Source organism: Pseudophryne corroboree, chromosome 11 (assembly GCF_028390025.1).
Source record: "Pseudophryne corroboree isolate aPseCor3 chromosome 11, aPseCor3.hap2, whole genome shotgun sequence".
In the NCBI taxonomy this organism is placed as follows: domain Eukaryota; kingdom Metazoa; phylum Chordata; class Amphibia; order Anura; family Myobatrachidae; genus Pseudophryne; species Pseudophryne corroboree.
Window position 1 is genome coordinate 497285 of NC_086454.1, and position 15239 is coordinate 512523.

Below are 15239 nucleotides of genomic sequence, written 5' to 3' on the forward strand. Positions count from 1 at the left end.
TCTGGGCAGCTGATGGTTACAGGCACGGCGCTAGTTCCTGGCTCTGGGCAGCTGATGGTTACCGGCACGCCGCTAGTTCCTGGCTCTGAGCAGCTGATGGTTACAGGCACGGCGCTAGTTCCTGGCTCTGGGCAGCTGATGGTTACAGGCACGGCGCTAGTTCCTGGCTCTGGGCAGCTGATGGTTACCGGCACGGCGCTAGTTCCTGGCTCTGGGCAGCTGATGGTTACAGGCACGGCGCTAGTTCCTGGCTCTGGGCAGCTGATGGTTACCGGCACGGTGCTAGTTCCTGGCTCTGGGCAGTTGGTGATTACAGGCACGGCGCTAGTTCCTGGCTCTGGGCAGCTAATGGTTACAGGCACGGCGCTAGTTATTGGCTCTGGGCAGCTGATGGTTACAGGCACGGCGCTAGTTCCTGTCTCTGGGCAGCTGATGGTTACCGGCACGGTGCTAGTTCCTGGCTCTGGGCAGCTGATGGTTACCGGCACGGTGCTAGTTCCTGGCTCTGGGCAGCTGATGGTTACAGGCAAGAAATATTATTATTATAATGAAGCATTTGCAAAAAGGTGTCTTTAGAATAAAAGGCTTTCTGTTTAGTATTTTCCTTTCTTTTGCCCCATCAACTGCCCTACAACATTTTCTTTTTCCTGTTGGGCAGGAGGAGGAGGCCTGTGTAAAAGACATGCTTTAAAATGCTTAAGGCAGATGTTCTCAAATGCAGTCCCTCAAGGCACCCAACGGTCCAGGTTTTAGGTATATCCTGGGCTCAGCACAGATGGTTAAATCAAATTGACTGAGGTGCTTATTAAGTCACTTGTGGCCAAGCAGGGCTACATTTAAAACCTGGACTGTTGGGGCACCTTGAGGACCGCGTTTGAGAACCTCTGGCTTAGGGTGTTCATCATTTCATAGTGATTCGTCTTGAGGAAGTCTCCGTTGCTAGGAGACTAAACGCGTTGACGCCCCTTTTCTACGAGTTCATCATTGGACACCCGTTATTTGGCAGACAGGCTCTTTACCATTTCGGCTCCCGACACCCCGTTCGGTGTACATACTACAGCCAAGTGACCTCTAGGAACCGCACCGCACCTCCGCTGTGAGGTAAAAAGTTATTTCAGCTACTCACGGCATTTTGTTATTTGGAAACTGCTGCGGCTATGGATATGAACGGATCTCCGCAGTGAGACCACTATAACACCAGCCATCAGCGGATGTGCTTTTCCATACTGCTACCATCAGCTGAATAAATTACGTCCCTTGTGGGGAAGTTCCTATTATAACACCATCTTATGGTCAATTGACGGCTTCTCTAACGGAGGTCAGAGCATTCTAGCAAGTTTGCTTTCCAATTATTACTGAGGCATCAACCAAAAATCTTCATCTCTACCTCGTGCATTTGCACACAGGACCCTGTGATAAACTCCAGGAACCAGCACGGGGGTAATTATTATTGTTTTTGCCTCTAATAACTTTTTTATTAGCTAATGCGGAGCCTTCTGTGGACAGTCCATATGATTTTACACTGGGACGCCAGTGATAGAATCATTTGACATTCTTTGCTAGAGAGCTTCTCTCTCAAGATAACCATTTTTGCACTTTAGATATATTGTATACTATTGTAACAGCACGTTTACAATTATAGATAGTGTTTCTGCTTACATATATTAGAGGTAGTAACCTCTGAATTTTTAAACTGCTAATCTTCTATGTATTGTTTGGTTTATGTGTCTATGTGGTATTTAACTGTTTGATAAAATATTTTCTTTTTAAAAGGTCAAGCCTCATTGAGTCAATTATTCTCCATGCTAGACTGCATTTAATTAATTAATCAATTGATTTTAAGTGATTTTTGGAGCGCAGAGCATTCCTTTTGTTTGTGTTTCATATTGTTTTTCAGCCTAGCCAGCTGTTTTGCTCAGCAGCCGCAATATCACCATCTCTATATTGATCACCAGTTGGTAAATTTATTATTAATTATTATTTATAGCGCCAGATATATACAGTTTGAGATTCATCTCCAGCTGTATCTATATACAAAATTTCATAGTGATGCCTGAGACGTGCATCTGGAGCTATCGGGTGAAGGCACTTTGCGACCAGCATCTTTGCTGAATTAGGCAAATCTAAATTAGGGTCTCTCGCCCTTGGATAAAAACCTTACAAATGAAAAACAGTGTAAATTGTGACTGTGTAGGAGCGCAGGACAGATGGGAAAGACGGTAACAAAACAAGTCTCAAATTAGCCTCTATATGAAATGAAAAGACATCATCATGTTTCAGAATCATTTCCCTTTAATAATGAAAAAACAAACATTCAGGATACACCGCATGCATCTGGTAGATTTATTACACCTTTCACAGCAAATACTGTACCCTTCCTAATACCTTTATTCTTACCCAACCCCTTACAAATCAAGCAAATACCAGGTGCACTTAACACAAAACTCCTCGGATCAGCTTTCCAACCATGTATGAAGATGTGCAAAACCTCAAACTGCAGAGCATTAAGCAATTTATCGTACTACATTTATTTATTGCTCAGTACCCGTCCTCATCTAGAAAGGATCGATTTCCACTTGTCGCAGACACTCTGGGGAACTAGCCACCGTCACTACAAATAAACTGACCGGCAATTGGTAATCCTGGACAATGATGTGCGCCAAACTTCTTTTTCAATTCTAAAACTATTTTGAGGGTTGGTGTGCAAGAATTACTGGATAAATTCGTTTCCAAACCAAATTAATGTAATGTTTAGATTCAGGGTTAAAAAAAAAAAAAGATCTTCTGCAAAACTATAATGCCGCATGAAAAGTCACTGCAACCAGCGAGTGCAAAACACTCAAACTATATTCTAGGTTCTCATCCTCTGGTATAGAATGTCTTACACGTCGGAATTACCAAGATGACGCCAGCAGGTGGACAGGGTTGAATGCGATACATTAGCTTTTTATCATTGAATACATTTGTTTTATCAGTTTTAATTTGTTATCGCCTCCGCTTTACATTACACGTTCACAAGAGAGGCAGTGAAAGGTCAGCGAGTGATAATCAGCACGGGTTAAGACTTAATCCGCAATGTTAACTTTATGGCGCTTGTATTCTAGACATACATCCTAGCGCTGTGCGGGAAGCAGCAGTCGGCAGGCTGGATCACAGTGAGAAGATCAGCAGCAGGGCCGTGGCCAGACTCAGAACAAGCGCCGTCATGGGAAGGGAGATGGGACTTCTGCTGTTACACAGGTTCCTTTGGCAGCAACTTATCTCGAAGTTTGAAATCTGCAGATCCTCCTTCACAGCCTTCGGAGTACACCTATCCAGGGCACGGCAGCCATATCGGGTCACACTCACAGCTAGAAGACCGCAGAGATAAAAACATTACGTGTGTGCTGTAAGTAAGTCTGGTGCACTTGTAGATTGAAAGCATTAAATACAGAGAATGATGTCATGCAAGTGGGCGGAGCCTATTTACAGAGTAACAAATAGATAATTACAACATGATGAAATGTCCGGAACGATCCCTTTGGTTCAACACATTGATTTTCTGTCTATTACAGATAAGAAAATGACTGGATAACGGTGTGGTTTTCCCAACTTCCAGCAGAAGTGTCAGGCATAGGAGTACCACCATTCTGCTTACCAAATAAAGGGCTGGAATTTATATTCTATAACATTAAAGCGCCATGGTGCGGGCGTAGAACGGTGTGCAAGGTTTTTGTTCTCCTTTCAGATTTCCCCTCTACTACCACAGTACCATAGACCGTCTAGGTGGGTAGTGCCATCTCACCCCGTTTGGGCTCCTCGCCATGTTTTTTACAACGTAATCCCGCGAATGGGATGTATATAGCGACACTTTTATATAATAAACTATACTGGGGCAGTATTAATTATGAAACATACTGCCTACTATCTATTAAACATGCGGTTGCACTATTGATTCAGATCGATGTGCATTGCGGGTAGTTACCTGGCTTGTTTCTGTGTGAGGTTATCGTGTGCAGATAATCGGGGTTATAGCAGCGCTCAATGAAGGACCCTCATGGATAATTTGATCTGTTAAACTTTATATTATGTGACTTCTACGTAAACATTGTTGTCTAAGGCAATTCCCAAGAACGTGACATGCAACACTCAGGAAGTGTAAAAGGGAAAAGGAGGAGAAGGCGGCTCATCATCAGCTGTACGAGATACGCCTAGCGAATGAGATGCACCTCCCCTATTATACATAATGATATGGTTTCATGTCAGCAGGGATCACAGTAATGCCCAGGCGTCCAACTGAATGAATGCCATGTATACAAATATTACACGCTACTAGGATATACATACCGGTTCTGCTAAGTGTCATACAGGCATCTTGATTTGATCCACAAATTTCCTTCGTCTGACACTTGTCAGCAGTGTAGTCGCATTTGTAGCACTCAAGAGCATGACCTGTACAAACATAACCAACGCGTGAGACCTGTGCAAACATATAACCAACGCGCGAGACCTGTGCAAACATATAACCAACGCGCGAAACCTGTGCAAACATAACCAACGCGCGAAACCTGTGCAAACATATAACCAACGCGCGAGACCTGTGCAAACATATAACCAACGTGCGAGACCTGTGCAAACATATAACCAACGTGCGAGACCTGTGCAAACATATAACCAACGCGCGAGACCTGTGCAAACATATAACCAACGCGTGAGACCTGTGCAAACATATAACCAACGCGTGAGACCTGTGCAAACATATGACCAACGCGTGAGACCTGTGCAAACATATAACCAACGCGCGAGACCTGCACAAACATATAACCAACGCGCGAGACCTGCTCGAACATATAACCAACGCGCGAGACCTGTTCAAACATATAACCAACGCGTGAGACCTGTACAAACATATAACCAACGCGCGAGACCTGTACAAACATATAACCAACGCGTGGGACACACATACAGAACCTGATGCAAACCAGTCAATCAGCTCCTGACTGCCATGTCACAGGCTGGGTTTGAAGAATGACAGGAGCTGGTTGGCTGGTACTTTAAAGCTGTCCACTTTATCTCCAACCAAGGTTTAGTAAATAGTCCCCTATGTAATATTATATACAGTGTACTGCATATAGAGGCGGCAACTTCAATAATGGAACTGTGAAGATGACAGGTGTATTCAATAGATGTCGGATCCTTGCCAACGGAAAGGATCCAACATCTGAGTATTCGATGAGCGGTGGATTTGGCTGTTCACGACAATGCCAATCCGACTTTTATTTCTCTTACGTCCTAGAGGATGCTGGGGTCCACATTAGTACCATGGGGTATAGACGGGTCCACCAGGAGCCATTGGCACTTTAAGAGTTTGAGAGTGTGGGCTGGCTCCTCCCTCTATGCCCCTCCTACCAGACTCAGTTTATAAAATGTGCCCAGAGGAGCCGGTCACAGCTAGGGGAGCTCTTCAGAGCCTTTCTAGAAAAGTTTATTTGCAGCGAGGGACTAAGTGGGTGAGCAGTGTCCGCCCTGTGCGGTCGGAGCCACTGTCTCTGCTTACTGGACACTGAGCGCCAGAGGGGTCGGATCGTTCTCCGCCACAGGGGACCGCTCGCCCCAGCAGCATGACGCCAACCCCTTACAGTGCTGAAGAAGTGGTGAGTGAGACACCGACCCCCCCTAGCAAGTGGGGGGCCGGTGTGAGGATGGCGGCAGCGGGGAGGGAGCGCAGTATTAACTGCGCTCCTAGGAAGGCCCAGCGGCACATGGTGCAGCGCTGTGAGGTGCGCTCTGGGCCAGCGCTTACCCCCTACACTGGTCCAGAAGACTGTCGGGGTCCACGTATCTCAGCCAGCACATTTTACCTCAGGCCAGTATAATACTTGAAGAGCGGGAAGACAGCGCCATTAAGGGGGCGGAGCTTCTCCTCAGAGTGGACCCAGCAGTGGTTCAGCGCCATTTTCCTGCCTGCACAGCGCTGAGAGGAAGAACAGGTCCCTCCACAGCAACTCCAGCTATCTGTACACGGTACCAGGGGGCTGTAGAAGGGAGGGGAGGCTGTAATAAGACTGTGTCCTATTAAGGTGCACAATCAGCGCTACAAGGGGTCTCCCTTTGGTATAAAAGTGCTGTGTGTGGGTTAGCTCCAATCTCTGTGTCTCTCTTTCCATTCTTGGGGGGGAAACTCTGGCTGCCCTCAAGTGTGTGTGTGTGTGTGTGTGTGTGTGTGTGTGTGTGTGTGTGTGTGTGTGTGTGTGTGTGTGTGTGTGTGTGTGTGTGTGTGTGTGTCTCTCTCCCAGGATGATCCCATTCCATATAATCAGGATAGCACTGGTTTAGCACAGATACCAGCGAGGGAACCTGAGTGGTTTTCCTCTATCAAATCTTGGATTTCTCCGATTTCGGACAGGGTTGCTAGTAATGAATCTGCAACCCAGGTGTTACAGAGCTCTATGGCAGTATGGCCGTTTTCTGGTACCTCAGGACGACCCGCTATATACCCCCAAACACGTGCGCTTGTGCATGTCACACAAGACGACACGGATACAGATTCTGACACCACAGACGGTGATGGGGATGTGTTGCGGGGGTCCGCATCCCTTGCAAAGGGGGTGCAATTGTTGATAGAGGCTATCAGGGATGTGTTGAATGTTGATACCACACCTGAGCAGGTTGAAGAGGCTTTTTTCACTGAAAATAAAAAAGCCTTGCTAACCGTCCCTGCGTCAAAGGAATTGAATGCTATATTTGAAAAAGCATGGGTAAACCCTGAGAAAAAATTCCAGGTGGCGTTTCCTTTTCCTGAGAAGGATAGGAAAAAAATGGGAAAACCCGCTGATTGTTGACGCATCTGTGCCCAGACTCTAAGAAGGTGGTTTTGCCTGTTCCAGGATCTACCGCCTTAAAGGAGCCGGCTGATAGAAAAATTCATAACACACTTAGATCCTAGATACGGAAGTGCAAAAGGTGTTTCTTCCGCAGGAAAAGGCGTTGGTGATACATGCAATGGTCCGGGATGTCCTGAAGCCAGCCCGGGTGTCTGTTCATCAATGCATTCACCTATTGGGAAAGATGGTGGCCTCTTAAGAGGCTCTCCAGTACGGGAAGTTCCACGCTCGGACTTCTAACTGGATCTCCTGGACAAGTGGTCGGGATCTCAAAGGCCAGGATTTCGCTCCTCTGGTGGCTCCAATTTCCCCACCTTCTGGAGGGCCGCAGGTTCGGGATTCAGGACTGGGTCCTTCTAACCACGGATGCGAGCCTCCGGGGCTGGGAAGCAGTCACTCAGGGAGTATCCTTCCAAGGACGGTGGTCAGGCCTGGAAGCCGGCCTGCCCATCAACATCCTGGAACTAAGAGCCGTCTACAACAGTCTTCTTCAGGCGGCCCCTCTTCTAAGAAATCGGGTCATTCAAGTGCAGTCGGACAACGTAACAACAGTGGCTTACATAAACCGACAAGGTGGAACGAAGAGTAGAGCGGCAATGTCAGAGGTGACAAGAATACTTCTCTGGACAGAAAAACACGCGTTGGTGCAGTCAGCCATCTTCATTCCGGGAGTAGACAACGGGGAAGCAGACTTCCTCAGCAGACATGATCTCTATCCAGGGGAGTGGGGTCTCCATCCGGAGGTGTTCAAGGAAATAACAGATCCTTGGGGCTTACCCAAATAGACATGATGGCCTCTCGTCTCAACAAGAAGCTTTGGTGTTATTGTTCCAGGTTGAGGGACCCACAGGCAGTGGCAGTTGACGCCATGGTGTCTCCGTGGGTGTTCCAGTCAGTGTACGCGTTTCCACCACTCCCACTCATCCCAAGAATCCTAAAGCTCATAAGGAGAACAAGGGTTCAAGCGATCCTCATTGCCCCAGACTGGCCAAGAAGGGCTTGGTACGTGGACCTTCTGAATCTACTGCATGAAGAGCCGAGGCCTCTTCCTCTTCGGGAGGACCTGCTGCAGCAGGGTCCGTTTGCCTATGAAGACTTACTGCGGCTACGTTTGACGGCATGGAAGTTGAGCGCCCGATACTTGCTCGGAAGGGCATTCCGAAGAAGGTTATTCCTACCCTCATACAGGCTAGGAAAGGGGTATCGTCTAAACATTACCATTGTATTTGGAAGAAATATGTCTCTTGGTGTGAATCCAAGAAGTTTCCTACAGTGGAGTTTCAACTCGGACGTTTTCTTCTCTTCCTGCAAGCAGGAGTGGATATGGGCCTGAGGTTGGGATCTGTGAAGGTCCAGATTTCTGCCCTATCCATTTTCTTTCAGAAACAATTGGCTGCCCTCCCTGAGGTTCAAACCTTTTTGAAGGGAGTTCTGCATATCCAACCTCCCTTTGTACCGCCTACGGTGCCTTGGGACCTTAACGTGGTGTTGCAGTTCCTCCAGTCGGATTGGTTTGAACCTCTACAGGGGGTATTGGTCAAATTTCTTACGTGGAAGGCGGTCACGTTGTTGGCCTTAGCTTCTGCTAGACGCTTGTCTGAATTGGGGGCTTTATCCTGTATCCACGAAGATAGAGCTGAGCTCCGGACACGTCCGCAGTTTCTTCCGAAGGTTGTGTCAGCATTTCATATCAACCAACCTATTGTGGTGCCAGTGGCTACTGACTCCTCAATTACATCAAAGTACTTGGATGTTGTAAGGGCTCTGAAGATATATGTGAAGAAAACTTCTTGTCACAGAAAATCGGACTGTTTGTCCTATATGATCCCAAGAAAATTGGGTGCCCTGCTTCCAAGCAGACTATTTCTCACTGGATTAGGTTCACTATCCAGCACGCTTATTCTGGATTGCAGTGTCCAAAATAAGGCCCACTCTACTCATAAGGTGGGGTTTTCCTGGGCAGCTGCCCGGGGTGTCTCGGCATTGCAACTTTGCAGAGCGGCTACTTGGTCTGGGTCGAACACGTTTGCAAAGTTTTACAAGTTCGATACTTTGGCCTCTGATGATCTGAAGTTCAGTCAATCAGTTCTGCAGGAGCCTCTGCGCTCTCCCTCCCGTTCTGGGAGCTTTGGTACATCCCCATGGTACTAATGTGGACCCCAGCATCCTCTAGGACGTAAGAGAAAATAGGATTTTGGTGCCTACCGGTAAATCCTTTTCTCGTAGTCCGTAGAGGATGCTGGGCGCCCGCCCAGCGCTTCGTTTTCCTACAAATGTTATTTGGTTCAGTACAACTTCGTTTTAGTTGAGTACTGCATTGTTACTTGGTAAGTAATGTTTCAGCAGTTGCTGAGTTTCAAGCAAGTTGGCTTGACGTGCCTTGTATGTGTGAGCTGGTGTGAATCTCGCCACTATCTGTGTTAAATCCTTCTCTCGAAGAGGTCCGTCTCCACGGGCACAGTTTCTAGACTGAGTCTGGTAGAAGGGGCATAGAGGGAGGAGCCAGCCCACACTCTCAAACTCTTAAAGTGCCAGTGGCTCCTGGTGGACCAGTCTATACCCCATGGTACTAATGTGGACCCCAGCATCCTCTACGGACTATGAGAAAAGGATTTACCGGTATGTACCAAAATCCTATTTAAAGTCGGATTGACATTGTCGGAAACAGGGCCAAAACCTGTCAAATTTGGCCGCGGAATCCGACAAAACACATGGGGATCCGCAGCTATTCCGACGATCCACGTGTTTTCCGACAAGTCAGAATTCCCAATTTGTCCTAAAATCTGAGGCAGGATTGAATAGGTCGGAACAGGTTCCGACCTAAAAAAGTCTTTCCGACAAGACTGCAGTTTCCAGCAAGAATTGAACACAATATCTTACACACAGAAAACACTTTTACCTAAACTCTATTAAAGGTTCTGGTAAAACATAAAATTTTATACTTACAGTAATTCTGATACAATATTAGGGGAGGTTGTTGGTAGACAGTTAAAAGGTGGACAGTCAATAGGTCGACACCATAGACTTGACAGCGTCAAAAGGTCGACAGGGTCAATAGGGTTTTTAGGTTTTCTTTTTACGACTTTTTCCTTATTTACTATCCATGCCACATACTATTACCTTCAGTAACCTTGTTGCGAGTGAAGCGTGCTCGCGAGGGAACGCATTTCCCCAAATTTTGCTTATAATAAAAAATAAAAAAAGGGTTTAAAAATGCAAAATAACAAATAGTTTTTTGTGTCGACCTTTGACCCTATGGTGTAGACCAAATGACTGTCTATCTTTATAGTGTCTAACTTCTGTACCACACCCCAATATTAGAGTAATTCCACAAAGATAGAAACATTCCCTGGAAGGTTCAGCAGCAAAAATAGGATTTTAATACCTACCGGTAAATCCTTTTCTCGTAGTCCATAAGGGATATTGGGGGAAACTAGTACGATGGGGTATATCCAAAGGAGCCAGTGGACTTTAAACTTTCTTCACTGGGTGTGCTGGCTCCTCCCCTCTATGCCCCTCCCACAGGCAGTTATAGGTAAAAAAACGTGCCTGAAGGAGAAAGGACATATATGAGATAAGGAAATATGATAACAATGAGTGGCGAGATTTACACACCAGCCACCACTAACATACAACTACCAGCAACGGCTGGTAACAACAACAGCAACAGCTGAATAGGTAACCACAGAAGAGAGAACCTGCAGAAAAAAAGTCAACCCACTGAGGTTGAGGCGGGCGCCCAATATCCCTTATGGACTACGAGAAAAGGATTTACCGGTAGGTATTAAATTCCCATTTTTGCTAGCATCCATAAGGGATATTGGGGGAACTAGTACGATGGGGACGTCCCAAAGCTTCAAAAACGGGCGGGAACGTGCAGAGACTTCTGGAGCACCGCCTGCCCAAACTGGGTATCCTCTTTGGCCAGGGCATCAAATTTGTAGAATTTCACAAACGTGTTCTTCCCTGACCAGGTAGCAGCTCAGCATAGTTGCAAAGCCGAGACACCATGGGCAGCCACCCAGGAAGAGCCCACTGATCTTGTAGAGTGGGCCTTCAGAGACTGTGGAACAGGTAAGGCTGCCGACACATAGGCCTGTTGGATAGTAAGCCGAATCCAATGAGCAATGGACTACTTAGAAGCAGGACAACCCTTTTTCTGCACATCATACAGCACAAATCCGTTTTTCTGACCCGAGCTGTGCGCTTGACATAGATCTTCAAGGCCCGCACAGCATCCAATGCCGGAGGAGAAGTGTCAGAGCTGGACGGATTTTCAATAGGTTGATTCAGATGAAATGCGGAGACAACCTTCGGCAAGAACTGCTGTCTAGTCCGGAGCTCCGCTCTGTCCTCGTAAAAGACCAAGTAGGGACTTTTACACGATAAGGCCCCCAATTCTGATGCACGTCGAGCAGAAGACAGGGCCAGTGACATCACTGTCTTCCACGTGAGGTACTTGTCTTCTACAGTCATCGGAGGTTCAACCCTGGAGGACTGTAGAAATTTCAACACTACATCCAAATCCCAGGGTGCCGTAGGCGGCACAAAGGGAGGTTGTATGTGGAGTACCCCTTGCAAGAAGGTCTGAACTTCTGCCAATACTGCCAATTTCTTCTGAAAAAAAAATGGAGAGAGCTGAAATCTGGACTTTAATGGAACCCAGATGTAAGCCCTTATCCGCACCAGCCTGCAGGAAACATAGGAAACGTCCAAAGTGAAACTCTGCAGGCGGAAACGTGCATTCCTCGCACCAAGAGACATATCTCCTCCAGATATGATGATAGTGTTTCGACGTCACAGGTTTCCTGGCCTAGACCATGGTTGCAATAACCTTTTTGAAAAAGGCCCTTGTGAGCTAGGATGTTCCGCTCAACCTCCAAACGAAGTCACTGAAAGTCCAGAAGATCCGCGTACCGCGCCCTCCGAAGCCAATCCGGGGCAATCAGAATTGCCTGGGCACCTTGATTCCCGATTCGCCTCAGCACTCTTGGGAGCAATGGGATCGGAGGAAATGGGTAGACCAGCCAGTACGGCCAAGGAGACGCCAGTGCATCCACTGCCCTCGCCTGAGGGTCCCTGGTCCGTGAGCAATACCAGGGAAGTTTCTTGTTGAGACGAGAAGCCATCATGTCTATTTGTGGGCAATCCCACCGTTCGATGATCTGCTGGAACACCAGAGGGTGGAGACCCCACTCCCCCAGGTGGAGATCAAGATGACTCAGGAAGTCCGCCTCCCAGTTGTCCACACCCGGAATGAAGATTGCTGACATGGCTCTTGAATTTCTTGCCGCCAAGAGGAGTATCTTTGACACCTCTCACTTGCAGGCTCTGCTTTTTGTTCCTCCTTGTCGATTGATCTACGCCACCGCCGTGGCGTTGTCCGACTGTACCTCCTTGAGTAGAGGAGACGCTTGAAGTAGAGCACTCTAGATCGCCCAAAGTTCTAGAATGTTGATTGGAAGGAGGCTTTCATGGGAAGACCACCTGCCCTGAAACTGCATCCTTGGGTGACAGCTCCACATCCTCGCAGACTCGCATCCGTCGTGAGGAGGGTCCAATCCTGAATTTTGAAACTCCTGCCCTCCAGGAGATTGGAGGACTGAAGTCACCACAGGAGGGAAATCCTGGACTGAGGCGACAGCCGAATTATCCAGTGCATCTGGAGAGGTGATCCGGACCACTTGCTCAGGAGATCCAAATGAAATGTTCTGGCATTGAACCTCCCATATTAGATCGCCTTGTATGAGGTGACCATCTTCCCCAACAATCTGATGCAAAGATGGATGGAAACTTGAGCAGGTCGGAGCACCATGTGGACCATCTCCTGAAGTGTTCTCGCCTTGTCCTCTGGTAGAAACACCTTCTGTGCCACAGTATCCAGCAACATCCCCAGGAACAGGAGCCTCTGAGTTGGCTCCATGTGGGACTTCTGTAAGTTGAGGATCCACCCATGGTCGGACAGAAGACGGATGGTGCGGTCGATATGCAGCAACAAAAGTTCCCTGGATCTTGCCTTTATCAGGAGATCGTCTAGATAAGGCACCACATTTATCCCTTGGATCCAGTTGAAGCATCATCTCCGCCATCACCTTCGTGAATACCCGCGGTGCTGTTGACAGGCTGAAGGTTACTGCCTGGAACTGGAAGTGATCGTCCAGCAGGGCAAACCGCAGGTATGCCGGATGAGGAGACCAAATCGGAATGTGGAGATAGGCGTCCTTGATATCCTGTCAGGACCGAGTGTTTTTGTGAATCCGTTAACCCTGGACCAACCAAAGGTGTAGGTGCTGGGGTATGATGAAAGCAGGGAGGACGAAGAAAGTTCCGTTTCATATATTTATTAAAAGGCAACAATTCCAGTAAGGAGTTAAATGACAAGTTATTAATCACCATATAAATATACTGACGTATTGCATAGAGTGGTAGAATGATAAGCAGGAACAGTCTTAAAGATACATTGAGGAAATGTTCATAAAACTGAGTTTTAAACAGGCTTGTGAATGAATTATGAATTGTCCAAAAGAAACAATGATTGATGTCAGACTGTAAAGAGAGTGTTTAACTGGATATTGCAGACATAAATGAGTAACTGTAGAGACTTGTACTGAAGCTTAAAGATTAAACTGAGAGGCTGTGAAGAATTGTCCTTGATTGCAGCAACACAGAAAATACAGTACTGAAATGGGTTACTTGCGAGTTCTGAAGATAACACAGCACCGTGAAACTGCAGCAGACGACAATGGTGATGAATGGGTTAAGTTTAGAGCAGAACAAACGAACAGCTGATTTTAGTAGAATCCTCCAAAGGCTGTGTGATTGAAGCAGGCAGACAGGGTAACCTCTCACAAGACTCTGGAAATCCACTTGTTTGCCACTGGGAGATCGATTGACTGACAGCACAGCAGGGAGCTGGTGGATCTTTAGCAGTGAAGGCTGCAGGCAGACCTCTGGGAGCGGAGGCGATATCTGGACCACGGGAATCACACGGGAATGCACGGAGAGAGCACAGAGCTAGGGCATAGAATAGATACAACAAAGCACTGGCTCAGAGTAACATAATCCCAGCCTACTTAAAGGCAGCACCAGCACGGGATTGGCTAACACTTACCCACAGGTGTTTCACAAGTGCTCTCTGGTGCTCATTTGGTCTCCAACATGGCCGCCTCCTATACTGCAGACACACAGCGGTGCCTTTGGCCATTTGGTCCCCGCACTCCCAGATCCTGCATCACCTGTGCCACTGACCACGCCGCGTCTCCACACGGCCGCACAGCACCGCAAGCAACCGCACCGGCAACGGATGGACCCCAGAACCCGCAGAGGTGAGAGATCGGTTCGTGACATATCCAAGGTAACCATAAATTCCTGGTCTTCCAGGCCCGCAGTTACTGCATGCAGGGATTACATCTTGAACACCTTTAAATTAAGAGTAAAGGCTTTCAGATTCAGAATGGGTCTGACCGAACAGTCTGGCTTCGGCACCACAAACAGGTTTGAGTAAAACCCCTTTCTGCGTTGCTGTAGAGATACTGGAACAGTGACGTGGGATTGGACCAATTTTTGGATAGTCTGTTGAAAGTAATTTGCATATCCTCCAAAGCTGGTAAGCTTCATCTGAAAAATCGTTGGGGGGAGGGTATGGAGTACTGTCGAACTTCAGCTTGTAGCCCTGAGAAATGAGCTCCCTGACCCAGGCATTCTGGCAGACGCGGCTGAAGTGACGCAGTCGAGATCCCCTCGGGGTGGGTTGGCAACGTCACGCCGAGGCTTTAGTGGAAGCAGAACTGGTGGACTGTTCCTGAGGACTGGTACTTGCAGGTTTCCTGGACTTACCTCTGGTACCTCTAGCCGCATTGGAGGCACCTCTGGCCTTTGATCGAATGTGCAAGACCGAAAGTACTGGACAGACGGTCCCGGATAGGAATGTTTCGCCAGCGGAGCCCCAGAGGGGAGAAATGTGGATTTCTCGGCAGTAACCTTGGAAATCCAGGCATCCAACTCAACCCCAAAAATCCATTCCCCAAAAAAGGGGAGGGACTCCACATTAAGTTTGGATTCTGCGTCTGCAATCCACTGACGCAACCACAATGCCCTGTGCGCCGACGCCGCCATGGCCAACGTCTGAGCATTGATGTTCTCCATCTCCTTGAGGGAATCACAGAGGACACGAGTAGTGTCCTGAATGTATTTCAGGAGGATAACTAAGGGCATATCCAACGAGAGGCTCCCCAGAATTTGCATGGCCCAAGAATGAATGGCATGGGTCAACCAGCAACCCGCAATGACCGGTCTTTGGGAAAGGCCTGCTGCAGTGTATATAGATATTAGGGTAGTTTCTATTGTTCTATCCCCAGGATCCTTCAGGGTAAAGGA

The 15239-nt window shown here is 47.7% G+C and overlaps 1 protein-coding gene across 2 annotated transcripts in view; it reads right to left on the reverse strand.

The window, feature by feature from the left end:
• Window positions 1-2274: 2274 nt before the first annotated feature.
• CD59 (CD59 molecule (CD59 blood group)) overlaps window positions 2275-15239 on the reverse strand; it is a 152750-nt gene continuing 139785 nt past the window's right edge. For both annotated transcript variants that reach the window (XM_063946255.1, XM_063946254.1), the window contains exons 3-4: window positions 4327-4431; window positions 2275-3350 (exon numbers count right to left, since the gene is read on the reverse strand). In XM_063946255.1, coding sequence (XP_063802325.1) covers window positions 3151-3350; window positions 4327-4431 — 305 coding nt within the window. In that variant the 3' untranslated portion in view covers window positions 2275-3150. The remainder of the gene's footprint in view (window positions 3351-4326; window positions 4432-15239) is intronic.